This window comes from Echeneis naucrates, chromosome 16 (assembly GCF_900963305.1).
Source record: "Echeneis naucrates chromosome 16, fEcheNa1.1, whole genome shotgun sequence".
Taxonomy (NCBI): domain Eukaryota; kingdom Metazoa; phylum Chordata; class Actinopteri; order Carangiformes; family Echeneidae; genus Echeneis; species Echeneis naucrates.
This window is the reverse complement of record NC_042526.1, coordinates 17,604,768-17,627,507: the sequence shown is the minus strand read 5'-3', so window position 1 is coordinate 17,627,507 and position 22,740 is coordinate 17,604,768. Positions and strand designations below refer to the sequence as shown.

Below are 22,740 nucleotides of genomic sequence, written 5' to 3'. Positions count from 1 at the left end.
AGCAGAACTAACCCAACTGCACTCTAAGACTTAACTTTGTTAAACAACAATTAACCAAAGGTCGTTTCAGAAACAGTTTCAGCTATCAATTACTTTCATTACTAATTCAAGGGGGCAACATGGCAGCATAGTGGTTCGTGCAGTTTCCCCACAACAAGAAGGTCATGGGTTCACTTACCAGCCTAGGGCCTTTCTGTGCAGAGTTTGCATGTTCTCCTTGTGTCTGTGTGGGTTTCCACCAGGTACTCTGTTTTCTGTAGGTCTGAGTGGTTGTTGGTCTCTGTCTGTCTCTGTGTGTTGGCCCTGTGATGGATTGGTGACCTGTCCAGGGTGACCCCGCCCTCACCCAGTGTGAGCTGGGATTGGCTCCAGCACCTCCGTGACACGGAAACGGATAAGCAGCAGTAGAAGATGAATGAATGAACTAATTTGAGTGTACTGATTTTGGGCTGAAACTCTAAAACAGAGTCCAGAGATCATATAATCAATCATATAACATACATAAACAGTAATTCTTAACATTTATGAGTCAGTAATGGCATAATGATTTCTCACCGACATTTTGGGAATTGATCACGACTTGATTTTGTTTTTCTCCCAGCGCTTGTGAAGGGTGCAGGCCGCTCAGTGCAGTTTCGTCAGCTGCAGCTCTACAGGCACGAGATGCAGCATTTTGTCAAGGTGATACAGGGGTACATCGCAAACCAGATCCTGCAAGTGTCCTGGAGCGAGTTCACAGCCAAACTGGCTGCTGCCAGCGACCTGGACGCCATTCACCGCACACACGCAGACTACCTCAACAGAGCCATCTTCAGGTGAGGGCCAGGGATGCACGTATCCATGCTGCAGTATTTATTGCAGCGCAATGCTTGCTGTCATTTCTGTGCACAGTATAGTAAATATAAAATTGATTGCATGCTAGGAGAAAACAATTTGGAGGTCCTTCTCTCCAGTCCAATGCATTTTTAAGCTGTTCAGCATTTTCAATGAATGATGCTCCGTGTATTTAGAGTTGTCAGCTTTCAGCACCCAACATTGGTGTACAGTCTGTGTGCACAACATAAAAACACCAAATGTAAAATGCATTTGCTTCAGTCAGACAGCTGTTCTCCTCAGGGCACTGATAATTTTTTAAAAATCTGTTTTCAGTGGCCTATCTTGACAGATAACAGAATTTGCAGATATATTTATTTGTTGGTTTTGCTCCCTGCAGTGTTAAATTTGACCTTTTGTGATCGATTTAAAAATCTAGAGTCTACAGTCAGCAATATTTAGAAAAACGATCCAATGTTGTTAACTCGAATGCTTTTCTGTGTTGTTTTTTTGCTTTTAGCATAAACATATCAAACATTTCATCTTACAGTACATAATGATCTGCTAATTAACGTTCTGACACATGAAAAAGACCCAGATGCTGCACACCGGCATAAATTAATGGTTTATGATTTTCATCGGAGAAGAACATTTTCCTCATTTAACCCCCCCACCCCCAGTCTCACATTTATTTTGGGCTCATTCAGGTTCAGGCACTGCATTGTCATTTTCAGTATGAAATTGGTTTACATGTTTCTTTAAATATATATAAAAAAAAAAAAAAAAAAAACCCTACCACCAATAGTCTGTATCTGTTGGCTTTTCGCTACATCAAAAGTGTAATGTGTAATTGCAGCCCCACTCAGCACATGTTTTCTGGACCTTTGACCGTTCCCACAGAGGGACTCAACACTGTCAGCGCAGCGTCTTCACTGACAGCAGAACTCTGCTTGATACCAGGATTTTAGGCTGCAACACCACAAAATGCATAAAAGGCCATGGGATTGAAAATCATTTTTGCTGACTTTTTTTTTTTTTTTTTGCAGCCCACGTACACCAAGTTGAAGTACCACTCTGCATCTGCAATTTCATCTAACATTGATTCATCTGCCTTGTAACAAGTTAATTCAAATTCCAGCTGGATCTTAGGCTAGCTTTTGAACCCGATGAATGATTTAATCTCATTAGGACAGGCTGTCACCATCGCACTTTTCTGAGTGAAATTTCAGGCCATCGAAAAAGTAATTTCAAAGTTCCATGTCATGTTTCTAAACTTTGACTGGCGACTCTGTAGGGGTTTGTTGACAGACAAGGCGGCTCCAGTCATGAACATCATCCACAGCATCTTCAGCCTGATCCTCAAGTTTCGGGCTCAGCTCATCGCACAGCCCTGGGACAGCCAGCAGGGGGAGGCAGTGCACCCCAGCTTCATTGCCATGCAACAGTCCTACAACACTTTCAAGTATTACTCTCATTTCCTTTTCAAAGGTAAGGATAATAAATGCTTTTTTTTTTTTCATGCAATGACACATTTCAAATCTGAGGCCATCAGAGAAGTTGTTCTGAAAACTGTTGCTATCTAGTTGTCTATTAGTTAGATTCTGTACTTATTCGTTAAAGAGTGCTTATTTCAAAATATAAGGAGCTAAATTTTATATTGGCTTTTTTTTTTTTTGGTTTCTTTATGAATTTGACCTTGAATGTAGAAGAATAATTAAGCATTTCATGTCTTTTCTTCGTTGAATGACAGGGAAGGCAGACTTTTCAAAGGATTGATAGCAGAAGCATCTGCTTCTAGATGAGATTAAAAAAAAAAAAAAAGTCAGACACATTCAACAAAAACGGAAGAAATTAAGAAGACAAAAACAAACTAACTGTGGCTTAAAGTAGCTTCCAAGGACTTTGTGCAAATCTCTCACATATGGCAGAAACACTGAGATGGAATGTGTATAGATTTATTTTCTATGTAGTATTTTAGCTGAATTAAATGCCAAATTCTGTTTTAACTTGGCTGTGTGTGTTAAAGTCGTCTCTCTCGCTTCGTACATCAGCGGATGATTAGTGTTGCACTTGTTTTGGATAAGTCCACCCGTTCATTTGATGTAGCAAAGGGGAAAATCCAGATTTAACATATCTGCCTCTTTTCTTTTCTCAGTGGTGACAAAGCTGGTTAACCGGGGCTACCAGCCTCATCTGGAGGATTTCCTGCTTCGCATCAATTTTAACAACTACTACAAAGACTCCTGAACTGAGTATGTATGTAATTTGTATGTTAGTGATGTCACTGTAAGACTTTTTCTTAACTATGCACCACTGCAAGTGTTGATGTTTTCGGACTCACTTAAAAAAAAAAAACCAAACAAACAAGCAAAAAAAAAACACACATTCTTGATAAATGAAGCTCTTCTTCATTTCAATGTGCAAAATACATACAGAACCCACCTGCACTGTATTTAATGGCATGGATATGGCAATCAACCCACGTTAATGTGCAGAATTTGAACATAATGCTTTTGTGCTTGATAGAACGTGACTGCTCCTGAAGTTTATGAGCTGCCAGAGGTTGTAAATGAGCTGAAGCCAGTACCCACTGTGCTGCCTGCCACGCTCAGGTGTGCCTCCAGCTGTTGATATTTTAAGTGCTTGTTAATGAAATGTCAATAATATGTAAATAGCGGAGGAAGATGTTTTGTTGAATAAATGCTGTATTCCAAAAATGTTCTTTAATGATAAAAAGAAAGACAACATTACTTGCAAAAGAAAAATTACTAACGTTTATTAAAGATCACATGTTAACAATGGTTTTAAGAAAACTAAGACAAAGTAGGTGCTAAGCCTCATGGGTAGTGGATTCTGTCAACAAAGACAGGCCAAGGAGAGAAAATGCATTCCTTGCTGTATTATGGAAATGTATTTTCTGCACCATGGGTGCTGGCTTTTTTTCCTGACGGTGCAGAACTTAGAAAGAAAAAAATATATCAAGAGGACTATGCAGCGCAGCTGTAGTGGGTGTAATGGGTTTCAACGGGCTCCAAACAGTAAGAGGAATTGCTATTGACTGGAGGGTTTAGTTACAGAAACTATTTTCACCACCTGAGATGTCAAAGGAACAAGGCAGGCTCCAGCTTATCTAAGTCCACAAACTAGGCAGTCAATGGAAAAAAGCTAATATTTTAGTGGGGTGAAGCTGAACGCATGTGCTGCAGTTTTATTTTTAGTCTGAGGGAAGCTAAACAACTCGCATTTGAGCAAGGAGGGCCAGAGTCTTTGTCAATGGATATGTTTTTCTTTATATATTCAAGAGACCTTCCAAAATGCATTTACATCAGGCAGCAGAAGGAGAACACATTAACAGTTATGAATCACAAAGCAAAAGTTTGACAGATTGGGGAAAATCTAGCGTTCCTAAGTCTCAGAGGAGCCACACTGACAGTTTTGAATCTCCAGTCAGCTCCAACACTGGACTGCCTCCAAACAGGCCATCCAATCACATGATTTGTTTACGAGATCCGAGATAATATACAATCTGGGGAGGATGGTTGTTGTTGGCTTTGAGATTAAGTGTCACCACATCCAGACAGCCTGATCGCAGCTGAACTTAGTTATGTATCTATAGTTATGAGTCAGTTTTCATTTAGCTTGTCTCCTGTAGCAGTCACATGTAGTCACATGTAGTAACATTGTAACGTCTGGGTTTAAATGCTTGGTTACTACTTGGTGTATTAATTGATTAATATCACTTGAACTTAGCTGTGTACCTTTCAAGTAGGTTGTTATAATGGAGACAGACTGGCTCTTCTTGGTCGCAGAAAAGAAAGAATCTGAAACCTACTAGTTAACAGGACATTACTAATTTATTTTTTGGATTAACAGTAAAGATATTAGTCATCTCATCTGGAGGTCAGTAAAAAGTGCATTTCCCAAATGTCAAACTATTTTAACTATCACAAATGTAGTAACACGAGCAATCCCACAAGATCACCACTAATTAGTTCACCAGTAGAGCAGAGGGTTCTACATGAAACGTCCACACTTTGTACGCAGCGCAGCTTTCTGCTTTCTGCTAAGTGCTCCAGCGTAGAGAAGAAAAAGCAGACAAGCAAGGGCACTGGTCAACACAATGTAACTTTGACAACCAACATCGAGTCAGCGGTACAAGACATGTTGTAGTCACAGAGAGCATCACAGCACCCGTAAAGATTAGTGTCATAGCTCAGAAGGGTTGAACTGGTGCGAGGCTGCACTGGCAACCAGAGAGAAGCATGAATTTCACAGATCAACTGTTTCCCATGTGCTTTCTACTCTGATTGGTGTTCATATGTATGAGCAAAGAGCCTATTGCTTTTCAATGAGTATGTAATAACCCACAGTGGTCTGCCTGCTTGTGATACTGCGACGTTTCAGTGGATTTTTTTCTTTTCTTCCAGTATTACAGCTCAGTGCGGTTTAGCGGTTTTAATCTTCTGCGAAGGAAAAGGCAGAGAGCTGTGATTTAATCATGCACAGCATCAGGCCTGGTATATCAAAGCTTTTAATGCAGCTGAGTCTGATTAAACATCATATAGACAGGAGGACAGACCATATTTAACCAGACTGGGCTCCATCTCTTGAAAAAAAAAAAAAAAAAAAGGGGAGAGTTTAATTGTACTAAAGAATATTTGGGCTGCTAAAAAAGACGACATGACAGACGGATCCTCTGGAGCCTTGACTTGCTCAGGTAGCAGAGATTTTTGTCAAACATGACGTTCGCTCAGTTCTGGAGGGAACTCATCAGATGGTCACTATGCCAAGTCTGAGCAGGCTCATCAACAAAGATGTTCCATCTAATCACTGATCTGCCACTTCCACTGCTTTCACCACATAATATGCTTACTGTACACTTAGAAATGCCAACAAGCAACGCAAAAGTCGCTACTTCACAGCTAAAAGGAACCCACAAGATTTTCACCTATTTTTAAGACCTTCATTGATCTAGAGGCTTCATATTTCTCAATTAGTGCATTGTGCATCCACTTAATGTTATTAAACACATATAAACCTCAGAAGTGCAATCACTTTTTTTTTTTGTACAGGACTGAAAAGTTAGCTGCATGATACAAGTTTATGCTTCAAACAAAGATCAGGAATAAACTCTCAGAACAGAAATCAATCTATGTAAACCTAAAATAAATGTATTAAACGATTATTCACCACCTTCGCGTAGATGGTTGGGGGATATTAGAGGACAATGAAACACTGTCAGTACCTAAGGAGTGTCCCTTTTGATGCAAGTACCACCTGTGGTGTAAAAGACTCATGTTACAGTTGGATGGCAGAAGAGAAGTAAAGGAGCATCCACCACCCACCCTGCTAACGTCTTCTTTTATCACAGCAAAAAAACAAAATGGAATATGGAGATCTAGAAACAGGGTGAGCAGAAGTGAACTACACTCTAAAATGGGTGTTAAGGTACCAGAGGTGGGGTTCGGGTTGGGGGGGGTCCACAATGAAAGTATCCACAGAAGCCCTCTCTCCTGCGTCACTGTGGTCTTGGGTTTTTATTTTTTGGTCTTGACTGGTACTAGGCCTCAGACTCCTCCAGGTCTTCTTGTCCTGCTCCATTGGTCATATCACCTGCCTCAGGCTCCAGCAGCAGGAACTTGCCATCGTTAGTAAGTGGCATATTCTTCATCAGCTGAGCCAGAGCCTCTGGGTCCTCGACCAGGGAAAAAAAAAAAGTACAGACTATGTAAGACCAGCTGTTCTTTCAATTTAGTACGTTTTGAACGTACCTACTTTGTCACCTTTACACTGTGGAGGCTACGAGAAGTAAAGGATTGGTCATCACCAGCAGTTGTGACCATTAATATCTCTAATTGACACAGAACTGTTTTCACTTTGAGTCTGGCAGAGCCTTAAAACTATAAAGCCTTAAATACATTTCTACAGGGAGGCTCTTAGAGATCTTGATGGCACATGATAGAGCCATAAAGTTTGATTTAAATACATCAACATTATGGCTCATCTGTCTCAATCATACAGTTTTAAATACCTTTTTGGCTTCTATGATGTCCTTCGCCAAGCTGATGGTGTAACATATCTGTCAATAAAGGGAAACAGATGAACTTCAGTATCATCGGTTAACATGTTTTCCATCCTGAACACAATTTCAGCATCTGGGGTTAACAACCTTCTCCCCCTCTGTGTTGCTCTCGAAGACAAAGGCACTATATGAGGGCTCTCCTTCCTCATCGCCATCGCTCCAGTCTCTGCCTTCAACCACAAATCCCATCAGCCTCCCGTTCTCCTGGTGGGCTGCAAACTGACAAACCTCCCCCAGCTGGAACTGAGAGAGAGGGTTGGGGGTGGTTTACTGAAATTACACTGAAAACGAAATAATGACTGATCTTTAGTCATACTTACACTTATTCTCGTAACTTGGGTTTGAGGATCAATCAACCTATAGCAAAGATTTAAAAAAAAAGAAAAAGTGTAAAATCACTACTACAATACTTAGGGCTTGAGTTAGATTTGTTTTTGTCATGTGTCTGAGAGGTGATCGCCGTCATCTCTGACCAAGGACAGAAAAGGTTCAAATTCTCGAACAATGCGACTCGGCCTTAACACGTTCTTTATCTGGAGATATCACTAAGAGTTAGACAAATCGTGTTCAAAAATGTGAAATACCAGTGACATGCTGCACAGAAGCTTAAGCTTACAGCTTTTTGTTGGAAACCCGAGCTTCACACAGGGGTGCTTTGCCACTGATGTTAATGCTTTGATGAGACACCTTGAGAGATTGTTACAGACAAGTGAGATTTTATAGGTCAGGCTTTCACAATCCCACCTACTGTGCACCCATTATCTGTACAGTACATCATGTTTTAACACAAAGTTTCTCTCTGGTGCTGCAGCAGAGGCTGTAGGACAGGGCTATTCAACTTCAATCTCAAGTGGGCCAGATATGAAAATCACTGAGGGTTTGTGGGTCACACCAATTATTTTGTCAAATAATCACTACAAATAATTTAGTATTTAATGGAAATATTACTACATGGAATAAACTAATAAAGCACATCCTTTGTCTTTCACCTTAATGGTATCTTATCATCAGCACCAGACAGCAGCCAATAGGAAAGTTATGGGTAGCAGGCTTGATACAGAAGTGCAAAAAGTAGCATCTAAACAAAAACAAACAGCAAACAAGGAGGCGTGTGGTGTTTTTCTGACAGATCAATGTCCACAAATTGAGAAATCAAGATGAATATAATAAAACAGTAGCCACCAGACCAACATTAATGTCTGCTTGTATCAACACTTCCAGGCATACATAAGGAGCTTTTAAAGACAGATCCATATCCAGAAATGCTAAAGGAAAGCTGAACAATGATCCATGATTTGACTTTAAGTGCCTCTTCACATTGTACTCCATTTTTGCTGTTTTGCTGTGGCTGGCTCATGGGCCTTCCAACAGCACGCTAACGCTGAGTGACTGACAGCCAATCACAGCACTAGATGTCTTAAAAAGGAAGAATCATACAGTATGCCTACAGTAGGTCAGATGTCACACAGCAGCTCAGAACATTACTTCTTTTTTCATACCACACACATCTCTTGCAGGCCGCTGAAATATTCAGGTGGACCACTATTTGAATAGGCCTACTATACTTACCTACTGTGCACTAAATTAGTGTCACTGTAGTAAATTTGACTTATGACATTTTTCAGATACATTTCTAACATGATTTTAGATGATGATGTTCAAACTATTATTCTATTTATATATATTATTAGATTAGAACATGATAATACCTTTGGTACATGAGTATGAAAAGGTAGGATACTTTTGTACCTGCACTACTGTGATTCCATGATAAATAATAATTGTCTTTTTCTTATCTATATTACTGGGAAAATTATGAATGCATCACCTCATCTTTATACACTCCAATCAGTTGTCTGTGTGTGTCTTCAGAGCTGGTGTTCATGTTATGCTGCATCAGTTGCCATAACATCAGATAAATTTTACCTGAGGCTACTGCTGGTGACCATGAGGTGGGACTCCGTGGTCCTGAAGATGTTGTGGATGGCTCGGGCAGCCAGCACTTGCCTCATTGCCTCGTAGATTACCTCCTGATTGTCGCCACAGCGAACCGCCATGGAGCCCAGGAATCGCACAGCGAACACTTGCTGCAGGAGTGAGTCTGCAGGAAACATCCAAACATCAGCTGCATTATCGCAGTAACCACGTCAGCAGCATAAGCACACAAGGACAGTAAACAGTGATGTCAACTGGAACTACAAACATACACACACAAACAAGGTTAAGATGAAGTTGGAGAGAGAGAGAGGGTGAGACAAGAACATCAAGTCACACTTCAGCAAGGAAAATGTTTACCATCACTTTCTGTTGAACAGTCATCATCGGTTTCTCCAAATGGATTTGTGCGTCTGTCAGGAAGTGAGCGCAGATCAGGAAAGAAAAAAAACAAAACAAAACAATTAAACTACAGCAGGTTCTTGGAAATAATTGAATAAGCACCATGAGGACAACTTTCAGGAAATTTGTGTCATCACCCACAGCAGTCTCTCACATCCCTGCGCCCACACAAACTTCCTGCTCCAGGTACATCCCCCAACCCTTGCTCCTCACCTTCCCCCAGCTCTGTTCTGGTCTTGAAACTCAGAGGCTGGGAGCATGATGTCAAACTGAATCGGCGTTCCAGGGGCTATCAGGTCCTCTGGCTCAGGAGCAGTCGCTGTCTTCTGGGACCCGCTGCTTGCAGCAAAAACACCTCCGGGCTTCGCTCTGAACGAATTAGATGAATTTTAGAGAACAAAAAATCATTCATCATAACTATCGGGACAAAGTTGATGGTTTGCATTTAATTGCACTTTTTAATCTTTCAGTTCAGGTTTGCCAGTGACCTCTGCTCTGACACCACCTGCTGGCCGTGTACTTCGCCATGACTGGAGATCAACCACTAACCCTTTGAGATGCACTGGCTCTCAGTCTTGTTAGAAGTTTACAAATTCTATCATAGACAGTAGGCACAAGTCTTAAGATAGTAGTATTAGCATAGATTACTTGGGCAACCCTAACCTTTTACAGCATTTCAGTCAACAAACAACCAAGTCTCCCCAAAAAAAAAAAACTATATTACATATACCTGAGGATATATTGCTCAATGAAATATAATTTAGATGTTTCAGGGAGGAATATCAAAGAGACAAATGTATGCTGATCATCACCCCGCTGATCACAGGCTGACATTTTGTCCCTTGTTCCCTCCTGGAACAAACTGACATTATGCCTTCAAAATCTCTTTATACGATAAGAACAACCAAATGTAGAGGGATCACAGTGCGGCATTCCTGCCACTGCTACCTAAATATTGAACGACAACTTGCAAGTGAAGAAATAGTATAATATTACACTATAGGAATAAAAGTGGCGGTGAGTATCTGACCTGTCAGGGTGGGGGGAGCCTTCTTGTCTCTTCTCAAAGCTGGTGATGGGGGTGACTGCCTGAATGGCAGTTTGGTTCAGTCGAATGGCCACAGCCTACCAGCAGAAAACAGGGACACTGCATCATCTGCCTGTCATTTATATAACCCCCGCCCCAAACCAGAGCTCCTGTGTTCAATTCATTCAAATTAAACATTTAACTTAATTCGTAAAAACAGAGTACAGATCACTAATCAGAGATTTGTTTCTCTACAGATGAGAATGAGTTTTGCATAAAAAGCCACGTAAGCGAAGGTGGTCACATTTTCAACAGTGACAACAACTTTCACATCTACTTCGATCAGCAGTACACGCGACCATTTTCCTTTTGCTGCTTTGTGTAGCCAGCATGTATGTGTCTAATGACAGAGCACATACAGTAGTTTCCAAAGAATAAACAGGTGCACAACTGCTGGCAAAAAAAACAACTATGTAATTTGCAGTTATGTGGCACTGCACCTGTCAGTGGTGACACAGCTGAGAAGAATTATTGTAATCTCTAATTATTACTTACTATATTATAGACTACTGAGCAATTATCATGTAGGGAAAATAAATTAGTGAGAGAGAGAGAGAGAGAGAGAGAGCACACGGTCTGTTTGGCGGTGGAGAATGTGAAGAATAAACATTTTGGTAGAGCTGAGCCTCCTGGAAACATGCTGGATTCTGGGAATGAAAAGCAATGAAGGCAAAAATAGCTGCGAGACACTACAGAGAAAGGAGGTAGGGTGGTCTATGTGGCAGAAATGGAAAAATGCCATCGCTCTTTGAGCCTCTTCAACAATTAGTTTTCAATATAACCAGTTTCTAAAGAAAGGAATGGAACAACAAGTAAATGTCTCCCTGGTTTCAGAAGAACAGAAAAACATTTCAGATGTAGGTTGGGTTTCTTTTAAGGTTCTTTCATATTTGCAGAAAATTAAACGTTTACCTCTGGGTTGTCAGTCAGGTAGATCTGTCTGGAGATGTTGTTCACTGTGCAAATCCACTGAGGAAGAAAGCAGGGATCCAGATTAGGACTTTCTCTAGACCTCAGACAGGAACTGCCTAAGATGACTTGACTGATACCAGCTGTGACATGCCAGTCAGATATGTCCGAACACAAAACCAGACATGAAAACCGCACAAATGAGTCCTGACAACCCCTCCATTGTTCTGTGACAGATACTTGTAGCAGCACATATCTCTGGGATGAGGATGTAAAACAATAAAGCAGATCAAACACTTACTTCTTCATACTCCTTTTTGCTCTCAGCTTGCAGAATCATTGACCTGGAGGCATCAGTGACAATGAGAATAATCAAATCAAATGCATCCTGAATATTTGTGTGTTACCCTCGTTGGCAGGTGTGCAGAGAAGTGTACATACGTTTTGCCAGAGGGGGAGGTTATTTGAAAACAGTAGCGCCTGTCTTCACACTCCACAGCCATGACCGAGCTGTTGTCCAGGTCCAGCACCATGCCCCCCGCCACCGCTCCGCGGGGCTGGCACATGAGGTTCCCTCCCTGGGTGAAGAAGTACAGTCGATCCCAGGCTGTGGTCACTAGGCCTGTTTTACTGAAGCACAAAGGATAGGAAGGGGCAGATGGAGGGGAAAAGACCAGTGCTGCAGGTTAGGATTTTACTAGAGACCGAGAGAGAGAGCTTTATTTGCCACATTTTGGTTACATGAGAGACAAGGGAAGAAGAATGTCAAGGATGTTAGACTGGTTGTGATGAAAATTCATTGGTGGGGATTACAAAGGAGGTCACTATTTATTTAAATAAAATTAGATGAGAAGAATATTCAATAACACTTGACTATATTGTTTTCTGTCCATCAACCTTAAATAGTAGCATGAATGTTTAATAATATAAATAAAATAAGCCTGGACTCTTCTAATGCAGGTTAAACCCTTCATTAGTTCTTTTAAAGTCAAGGCTGTTTCTTGTGCTATGGTTTCCCTACTTAGCATTTTCCAATTCTGAAAAGTCAAACATTTCCACTTGAATTAAATATAATATAAAAGCGTCCTAGGAGAAAAAAAAAAAAAAAAAAAGTTTCATCAACTTTCATCTATTTTTCTGCAGCAATATTGAACATCAAATTATTGAACTTTTTAAGAAATATAGTCTCCAACTAACCAGGTAGAACACAAACTCAATGGAAAGAAAAAGAATAACTGTCTCGCATTTTTCCTCCTCAACTTCACTGACAGCAGTGCAGGTGGTAGACTGGTTAGCATGTATGCTATGTTATTGCCGTGTCCTGGATTTGATTCCAGCCTGGGACCTATGCTGCAGGTCATTTCCCGCCTCCATTTCCCTGTTTCCAATCAGCCTGTCTGCCATTTGCTAATTAAAAGAAAATAAAGGCATAAAAAGATATAAAACCCTTCTGCATCAATTGCAACATGTTCCAGTTGATTTGCACTTGGTGTTGCTAGGAGTTGACGTCTCCTAGCAACACTTGATCTCAGATGTTACTGCTGCTGCCAAGGCAACAGCTTAGACGCTGTTTCCAACAATTATGCCCCAAAAACAGTTTAATCCTCTTTACAAAATAGAGAAATGTGTATAAGAGCAAAAATAGAGAAATTTGGGGATTTTGGATTTTCACCATTACAATCCCCACCCCCCATCTTTTTTTTTATTTTTTTATTATTATTAACTAATTGATCCAAACTTATTGACTTTCCCTATCATTGATAATACTGGTCATGAGGAACTGTTTGTATCATATGCAGTGAACTAAATTCTTAAATGTAATAATTTATTATTTGTTAAAGTTGAGATCTCACAATGACACAACTCATTCAGTAAGTCCACAGAGCTCGAACAGCCTTCTCTTTTCTTTATTGGATTAGTGTCATGTAACATGTTACACCTCTGATTATAGAGTTTTTATGTAACGCAAGATAACAGTAAAGTCTATTTAGGTGGTACACCTCCCCCATTATTTTTTTTCATATAAACATACATTTTTTCAAAGCTATGTTAACAGAGCATGTTTTTATTTTGAATTGTTTTGGCTATGATTGCTTGGGTAAATAAATCTTTTTAAATAAACTACAATTAAAATGAACACCGAGTCACTTCATTTCATTACAAAGCTACATATGTATGACTCATCTGAATTGCCCATAACAAATTTCCCGGAGGGGACAATAAAATCAAATCTAATCTCAACTAATCATCTGTGAACATCTTTTTGTGCATTCTGCCAAAAAATAAAAAATTAATTAATTAATTAATTAATTAAAAAAATCCCCAAAACATTTCCAAATAAATTTGCTGTGTTTAGTAGCAAAGTGTACGACTCACACTGCTGTGAGTGAATGACACACACACAAACTATTCCAGAAGGAAGCAGATGCTCTCTGGACTCTGCTCCATCTGACGAGCGTCTGAGGCTGCTGGCAGTGTGTGTCATTAAACAGAATGGCATTCTGTGGAAACCTTTTCTCTGGTGTCACAGACATTTGTCAAAAACTTTGGATGTATACGAGGGAGAGACACAGTTTGACAGCTCTGACATTTCACTAAATCACATTGCTGGCTACGCAGCAGTTCTGCCCCCTGCAGCCATTAAAGAAGTTTTCTTGCTCATATATCCACTCTGCATTAAGCTGACAGCGCACTGTCGGCATGTTACCTGACCCACCTTGTCCTGCTGTGACAGACTTATTGTTTACTGTGGTCGTGCATATTTTGAGAAATAGGGCCATTGCTCAACACAAAGCCGAAAATTTCCCATATGTCAAATGAGGATCAAATCAAAACTTTCCTCTGCTGTTCATTTTTTTTTTTCTCTTAAGACACCACTTTTTATACTGACAAGACGCAAATGCTATATGAATAGGAAGTGTCCTTGGATTTTTGATAGGGCCATAATGAATGTAATTAATCTTACTTCCTAATGTTGAGGTAGCCAGCCTTTTGGATAAGTGTACGATTGACAGGCTCAGTGTCCTTGTCTGGCATGTAGACAGTGTCCTCCACAGACAGAAGTTCCCTCTGAGACATGCGCATGGCCTCCGCCTCCACATCCAACTGGGCCTGGATACTGGACATGGAGAAAGTTTGAATTAAGGCAGCATTAACCTGAAATTACTTTCAGAGTCAGTTTTTTTCCCCCAAACAATTAAGCATGACAGAACATCCTCGCTCTGTTACACAATGAGTCACAGTGCTGTTCATACCAAAAGCTATGGATCATGCATAAGTGCAGCTAATCCGTTTACCTTTGTGTCATGGTGGACACAGAGGAAAGAAAGCTGTCCATCTTCTTTGACACCAGTTCAATTCCTTTCTTGAAGAAGCTGATCTGAGTTAATAGATAACAGCAGGTCATTATTTTGATTTTTTTTTTTTTGGCTTTTTAATACAATCGAAATTTCTAAAAACCACTTGAAAAAAAATAATGCCTTGGTCATCTGTAGGGTGGTCACCGACAATTATATACATTAACAATTAGACAACCCTCTATTTTCATAACGGCTTCACAATTCATTGATTCATTCATCTTCTACCGCTCATCCGTTTCCGTATCCAAAGATGTTCAGGTTGATTGGTGACTCTAAATTGCCTGTAAGGTCTGAATGTGAGTGTGAGTGGTTGTTCATCTTTGTCTCCGTGTGTTGGCCCTGTGACCCGTCCAGGGTGTACCTTGCCCTTGCCCAATATCAGCTGGGATTAGCTCCAGGAAACAGATAAGCGGTTAAAGATGAATGAATGAACTATAAAATGACAAAAACGATTAAATGCTTCCAAAGATTGTTTTTCCCCAGAGACACTCCTCATTAGTAAGCATACTTTGCTCTAATAATGATGTCACTTATTTAGCCAAAAGCTGCTCAGTACCTGTGCCTGTGTGTACCCTAACATGGGTTCAAGCATAGCTACTCTCTTGCGATACTGCAACGCGTTGAGGGCACAGTAATACTGCAGTGAGGCCTGGTGCTGCTTCCTGCGGGTGTAAGCCACCTCCTTCACCAAGTCTGCCTTCAGCTGTCCAGACAGGAGATGGTTAAACATGCCACTATAGACGTGCGTACATTGTATTGGTACACCACAGAGACACATTGAACAAAATCCATCAGCAGATCTTTGCAGCCATTATAGTGCATAGTGTTGCTGAAGTCGCATTACAAACAGTGAGGCCTGGCAGTGAAGCGTTATTTGGTTCCATCCATTTGTGAGTCAAATGTTTCTAAAACACTAACACTGCATTACTGACATGTGACGCCTTTTACAGCCTCAGATCAATGAGAGAAAAGCTCTGTAAGTGAACCTGGGAGAGCAAATCCCAGTTATCACTACCTTCTCATTCTCCTTCTTCTTGGGCAACCGGCTGTACTTGACCATAGCTGCCTCATGCTCTGCAGGAGAAGAGGGAACAGGCGAGTGGATTAAACAGTCACATGAGAGGCCGATACAAACTATAGGCTGTAACTGGTAGAAGCAAGTTCCTACCATCAGTGGCGATGCCAAATATTTCCTTCAGTGTGCTTATCTCTGTAATGTACAGCAAACATTGTTAAGACATCTACAACAGAGCTGCATGTATCTGAATCATATCATAATTGATTTTAGTCACATACAGTATGTCTGGTCCTACCTGTGAGGTCCTTCTCTCGGAACTGAATCAAGGGGAAGACCATGCTGTCAGCCATCTGGTTGGCAAGCTCAGAGTGAAGCGAGTTCAGCTGGACAACATCAAACAAAAACATTAGACAAAAATATCAAGTTGCTGCACAAGGACACAGGCAGAGCACGAATGCCTGCCAAACATCTTGAAGGATTACAGTTTATTTTAGTATTTGCTGCCAGTTATTCCAGCAGGAAGATGGAAAGTAACATTTTCAGTGAAGTGGATGCATAACTTAAGACAACACTTCCCCTACATTTTAAAAAGCCCATATTGTGAAATGTTACCCTTTGTGAGGAGGATTATGATAAAAGCCTTCTGTTTACTCTGATATTGGAAGCAGGAGCACATATTGCACAGACAATCAAACACTGCTATAATTCTTTTTGCTTATCAACAAGCGTCAGTCTGACTTTAAAAGGCTGTCGTCTCTTTTAATCTGAGATGGTTTAATTCATAGATTTAGTTGCAGCAGTAAACCTAATTCTTACTACAAAATGAGTACACCTGTGTACATGACAAGGTAAAAGTCAACCAAAGAAAGATCAAGCTGTGTGTGTGTGTGTCCTGAATCTTGTTGAATACTGTCTACACAGGTGTGTCATAGTGCAGGGGGGGAGGGCACCCCATGGCTGAAAGTGACAAGCCCATCTGTTATGTCTATATACCTGAGCCTCCGCACCCCTCCTTGATCTACCCATCCATCCACCCACTGCTACTTCCCTCAATCCATCGATCCAATGCAACAGGCATCAAACCCACCTCTAACCGTCAGTGCACGAGCAGTTCTGGTGTTATAGGGAGAATAAGGTGTTCACTGAGGTCAATTTCACCAGCGTGCTACTGGAGTGCAGGTGCAATATCCTTTGTAATGTGATTAAGAACCTACTACCGACTGTGCGGCGTACACACACACAAACTCAAATGCACACACATAAAATGACAAAACTGCAAGCACAGGCCTACCTCCCCAACAGTTTTGGCAAAGCTCTGCAGAGTGGTGATTACTTCTTCATCACCTTTTCCAAGGGCAAAATTCTGGCCAGGAGAAGAAATTGAGAGGAAAAAAGTTTAAACCATTAAACTGAAAAATGTGGCCCTGAGCTAGCCTATACTATGAGCTTAGAAGTTAATAATGGCCCTGCTCTGCTAGGATATTTGGCACTTCACTTTTATGGAGCAAGTCCAAAGATGCTAATAAACCCCATGTGAAGACACTGAGTTTTCAGCCTTGTTTAAAAGTACTAAAAAGTGCATCAATGTCATTGCAGATTTCTCTCTTCTATCTAGCATCCACTCAGCACCCAAGGATGTGTTCCAACAGTGAAATGAGTCATGTGTTACTTTCTCAGTGTGATTTAATTGACCTGCTGTGTTGACTTCAGCAACTATCTTATTTTAATTTATTGTTTGTTACATAATACAAGGCCCTATGACAAATGCCTGTGGGAGAATCAGTACAACAGGGGTTGGCTCATGCCCAGATGAGATGAGGAGTGTGAGTTTGAGGCAGTCAGATAAGGAAATAAAGTTCAGTTGAAAATAATGATATAGATGCATATACATGTTGGATTGGTTTAATGGTGAAGCTTGCAGATTTCAGCAGGAAGGTCTGCAACACACCAGCAGCTTTATTTGCTGTTGTTTTAACTCAGGGGGAAAAAAAAACAAAAAAAACACACCCCACAAACATATCATTCCCTCACTGAGAAATTTTGAGGGAAGGCTGCTCAGTAATTGGATGTCATAAGGCCAATATATCATGGCGTGGACTTCCTGGGGAAAGTATAAAGGACTTCAAGCATCGATTGTTCAGGTGACAGCAGCAGTTTAACTCTATCCCTAATTTACTACTTCAAGAAAAACAAGGTCACATTGAACATTGGAATATTATGCATCTGGAAATGGTCAGAGAACACATATTTATGCTTTAGAGGAAAATTTGATGTAAAATTAGGAGCTGTATTTACTGTACTTACATAAGCAGGTGCGGAAAATTTATATTTGCCATATTGACAATAAACGCTAACCTGGGAGAAGGTTATGGCAGACAGTTGGGATGCAACAGTGAAAAGCATGAACATTATACATGTACTTCATGACATCTGGCTGGAACAGTGTCCCCCACAATCCTCCCTTTGGTCCCTCACACTAGGCTGTACTTTATTTCTAGAATATTGGAACGGTTAAGGTGATCCGAGCATTGATATCTCAGCAGTGATTGACCATCTCCATTTGCATTTACTGATAAGTTTAACAAATATAATCATAGGCTACAATCTATCACCTTTGGTTAGCCTGGCTTTGCTTAACTCACAGCAGTCAGCCTATCAAAACAGACACCAACAACAAAAACCATTTTCATGCTCAACCTCCAGATAAAAAGCAGGAGAGAGATGTGAACAGTCATGAAATGAGTTTCAGTACTTGAAACCACGACCCTATTTGCTTGAAGCGAAAGTGACAAATATGGGACCTTTTAAGGTTAGATAATAAAAACTAGAGACACTCAAGGTGTTTGTATTATAACAACCCTAATTAAAAGCATATTCTTTTTTATTTAAATAATGATAGAACATTTGTTTTATTTGCACTACTAGGACCACTGTACTGTACTATACTGTCTTTGACTCATGTTTCATGCTAAGGTATTTTTACATGATTACTGGATATAATCTGAATATTACTTTAACAGAAATATTTTCATAATGTTTTTTTTATCCCTAAAGTGAGTCTGCAGGTTCTATTCTAAGGTTGCATGTGGTCACATCCATACCAATTAAAACAAAGAGCATGTATAGAGTCTCGAAGAGGGCCACACTTCACCCACCCCTTGTTGCTGCTTGTTAAGGTCACTGAATGAGATTGTGATAAGAACATCAATCATTTTTGTCAAGTGTTATCTTTCCTTATCTGACCAACAGTTACTGGTACAAGCTCAGAGAACAACGTCCACAAATTAAACCCTTCATCACACTCCTGAATACTTTACCTTCTTCTCATATTCCAGAAGTTGCTGTGAGAGCTGCTCTGTGGCCAATCCCATCTCACTCTGTGGTGGAACAAATGTGAAACCAACAGCTTGCGTAATCAGAGTTTTAAACCAAACTTGTCTATCTCTTGTAAATAAGCACAGAATAATAGGAAGTGAAAAGACAACAGGTGAATCAGGGTTCAAATTAGTTTCCTGTAACATAAAATAAATAAATAAATGTGATGGGTCATATAAATGCCAGATCTAATAGGGGACCTTTATTGGTTAGGAAAAGGTTCGGGAGTTGTTACATAAATTGTACTTGTTTTTTTTTTTTTTTAAGTAATTAGTGTGACTGCCACATTTGTGTCATTCAATCAGACCCCAATCTATTGAAACAGGGTTAATTAAATTTAACTGCACCTCACCACTGTTTCCTTCACATCAGGCACACTGAATAAATTGTAAAGAATCATTTTGAGCTAAAAAGAAAAAATGCAACAATTTAGTCACAAAACCCTTCAAGGTCTCTCAGCTTCCTACTGAACCTTTGGACTAAGTCTATGTTGTTACACATATGTCCTCCCTAAATGTCAAGTGTCAAGTTCCTCTGCACTTCCATTATTCCTTCAGGACATAACGTTTAATTTATCAGTTTACTTGTGTGAGGTTACAAGAAAATAGGGTCTAATATGTTATATTTTGGTATTTGTCAAGTTGAGCAACCCAAAGAGAGCGCTGCCACTTTTGATTCAGTGCAAATCAAAACAATACTCTCTTGTAATCCACTAATGCAAATGTTCAACTCAACAGTAACATGGCTTCTGGTTAAACTTAGACAGTCAACAAGATCAAGTGTGCATATGTGTATGTGTTATGTTTTGTACCTGAGCTCCAAACACCCGCTGCAATGACTGTAGTAGCTGGTTGGTGTAGTCTGTAAGCATCCCAGCATCTTCCTCAAACACACTAAGCAAGGAGCGAGTCTGCAAAACCAAACGCTTTATGAATAACATACAAGTGTTGTTGCAAGAGACAGGACTTACATACATACCAGTTTCTGAAATATTAAGATGTTTCTTTGGTCATGATGGCACCTGATATTTGACTGCAGTGAAATTTCAATTTCACTGCAGTCATCAATTTAACAATGAAAATAACCCTCAGTTACAGCCTGTGATGATACATTGGAGCTGACTATGTTTTGTTGTGGTAAATGTTCCTACTGGACAGTTTAGTCATTACCACGCCCACACAGCACCTTTATTTGTTTGAAACAGAAATAAAATTGTCTACCAGGTTTGGCAAAACCTGTAATTCATAAAAAAGAATTATTGATAAAAGCATTGCTGGAAGTCAAGACACACAGACATAAGTGAGGGTGGCTGCAGAACAGCAGAGCTTTGAAGCGAAACTAAAGGCAGAATAATTTTACTACAGGCAGCCCATGCAAACTGAGAGAATCCTGTCTGGGTGTAGGTTTCTTGTTTTCCCAAACAGGTGCAGCAAGGAACGGAAGAACACACCCACTGACTAAAGTCTGTTCGCTGTTCATACCAGTTCACTTTCACAAACAGAGAGGTTGACTGTCATTTCAAAGTCACTGGAATATTGAGAAAATGTCCATCCTTTACATTTTACTGCAGGACAGCAGCACCGAGCCCAGTCCTTACTATTTCTTATTAAAGGACAAATAACCTGAGGACATCTCAGGAGAGGATCCAGCATGGGCTGCACTTCAGCAGAGCCATTGAGGAAGTTCAACCCTCTTTAGGGAAAGAGTGATGCAACAGATGCAACAGACAACAACAACAACAACAACAACATATGCAGAACTACAAAGGTTATCCTGTATCTTATTTCAACCTCATCGATATCCATGCATGAGGCCTACTAACTTTCATACTGCATCTCCAACAGGGCTCCTACTCACTAGTGACCACTGCCCCTGCTGCAGACTATTGACTAATACCAGGGGAGTCTGATAATGGAAACCCCTCCCACACCGTGTGAATCAGGCCCGGTTTGACTCTGGGCTCAAGATGTGGAGAAATCTCACCGGAAAATGAGCCCAAACGTAGCAGGTGTGTCCTGGTCGACCACTGCGGTCGTGACATCTTCCATACGGATGTGTGTTTGGACTGAAAGCAGACTAGCAGCTCTTGTTTGGTAGGGGGGGCTGCGATGAGCTGCTGTTTGGTAAATAAAACAGCAGACACCAACACTGTGCCACTAGCTGCTGATAAACTTGAGCAATGTTTCCGCCGGGGAGGCGCAGACAGCCCTCAGAGAGGATCACATTCCCCTTACGAAGTGTCAATACAGAGCTGTCATCGACTACAGCGGGAACAAGATACTGCCTGGTTAGTGAGCTAACTTCAGCCCCCCTCCCGCCCCACACTAAAGGCTTTCCGTGTGACAGCGGGGTCTTGGAACGGGACATAACCAACGACGGGGCCTACCTGAGGACTGTCCTGCAAAGCATCCTCCAGGAGCAGTTTGTGATGTACGGCCGGCATCTTGGTAGAGGTGGAGAAGGGAATGGGTGCTTGAATTATTGAGAGCGCGGACTCGGTTTCCCAGAGCTCTCCGCGCCTAGAATACGTCGTGTGCAATGGGCGTGTCCGGGCTGAGTTATTTTGGGAAAAGCAGTGAGCGATAAAACAGTCACCCTGATACAGATAGGTATGGGTTTATGTTCGGATGGTTTGTCTTCCGTAGGTATTTCTTCGTTTCACAGCAAATGGAGAGCAGTTTTAGAGGAAGGCTGCTTCTAATGTTTCACCATTTCAGTAACAACAGCGACCCCATGTGGTCACCAAATAAATGACACAATATTATTTCAAAGTAAGATTTAAATATCACTTACACCTAATCCACTTAAAGGATAAGTCAAAGGTTGCCATATCAAAATAAATTAATAATAAAAGATATACTCCATTGCAACTAAAAGCTCTGTATGTAAACTATCTTTGCAGCAGATTGGGCCCTTCTATTATTAGAAGTAATTGATTACAAATGTAAGCATTACAGCATACTTTGAAGTGGATCTTGAGTCAGTCAAGATAGGTTTGAAAATTCATCTCATAAAAAAATACAGCAAAATTAATTAGAATATTTGTTTTCTTAAATAACTACTCTAATTAGTCCAATGGGGAAAACTAATATATATGTGTAAATGAAACTGTATCGGATTTAAAATATGAATGCTTGAAAAAAAAAAAAAAAACTTACAGACATAAACATATCCCAGCTTTCATGTTTGTTTCTCTCAGTCCTAATAAAGAAATGAAAGTCCCAGCCTGAATGATGGAGTGAGCAGTCACCATACTGTTTTGCTCTTCAAATGTCAGCTTGTCTGAGTGATCACATTCTTTAATGACATGCTTTCTCTTTTGTTTTTATCTATTCTGCTCTAATTTACACCCACTAGCATATGGTATCCTGCAGAAAATAAAATGTCTACGATCAAGCAAAACAAAGCACATGCTCAAATAAAAAGAACAGCCACAAATATATAATTTGTTTCATTCCAGATCATAAAGTGGCACGGACTCCTGTTTAATCATTGAATTACAGTGTGTCAAAAAACAGTCCACTGCCTCTTCATTTTAAAATGTTTCCTGAAACCGTCTCAGTGATTTGGCATTATAGTCTTAATTTGAGTGTATGCCTTATCAAGAAAAGTACACCGATTTAACTCTTTTTCTTTTTTTAGCTTAGGCTGATGTGTTTATCCCGTGCAGCAGCCCGTTTATACTGATATCATCATAAGTTTTCATGGAAAGGCTATGGGGGGAAAAAGTGTGTTAACATATTTGGAAAGCAATGTTACA

General features: G+C 40.4%; 2 protein-coding genes across 5 annotated transcripts in view; one reads left to right on the top strand and one right to left on the bottom strand.

Annotated features, from left to right (window-relative positions):
• The window catches only part of tubgcp6 (tubulin gamma complex component 6), a 28,565-nt gene extending 24,988 nt beyond the window's left edge, over positions 1-3,577 (top strand). For 2 of the 3 annotated variants that reach the window (XM_029522840.1, XM_029522837.1), the window contains exons 23-25: positions 602-815; positions 2,108-2,301; positions 2,969-3,192. In XM_029522840.1, the coding sequence (XP_029378700.1) occupies positions 602-815; positions 2,108-2,301; positions 2,969-3,060 (500 nt within the window). In that variant the 3' untranslated portion in view covers positions 3,061-3,192. Of the gene's footprint in view, positions 1-601; positions 816-2,107; positions 2,302-2,968; positions 3,193-3,339 lie in introns of those variants that run through there. The other variant, XM_029522838.1, reaches the window with a different exon arrangement.
• appl2 (adaptor protein, phosphotyrosine interaction, PH domain and leucine zipper containing 2) lies at positions 3,266-21,458 on the bottom strand. 2 transcript variants are annotated; one of them, XM_029522843.1, is made up of 22 exons: positions 21,367-21,458; positions 19,792-19,890; positions 18,923-18,982; positions 16,897-16,968; positions 15,901-15,988; positions 15,756-15,797; positions 15,603-15,661; positions 15,144-15,290; positions 14,525-14,607; positions 14,194-14,346; positions 11,670-11,858; positions 11,530-11,572; positions 11,232-11,288; positions 10,263-10,357; positions 10,065-10,073; positions 9,446-9,601; positions 9,191-9,243; positions 8,822-8,996; positions 7,216-7,252; positions 6,983-7,138; positions 6,845-6,892; positions 3,266-6,508 (listed from the first exon to the last, which is right to left on the bottom strand). In XM_029522843.1, the coding sequence occupies exons 1-22, from the start codon at positions 21,421-21,423 to the stop codon at positions 6,374-6,376; spliced, it is 2,013 nt and encodes a 670-aa protein (XP_029378703.1). In that variant the 5' UTR covers positions 21,424-21,458; the 3' UTR covers positions 3,266-6,373. The 2 variants fall into 2 exon arrangements, with proteins under 2 accessions (XP_029378703.1, XP_029378702.1); XM_029522842.1 differs by lacking the exon at positions 10,065-10,073 and having other exon boundaries at positions 3,267-6,508.
• Positions 21,459-22,740: the final 1,282 nt, after the last annotated feature.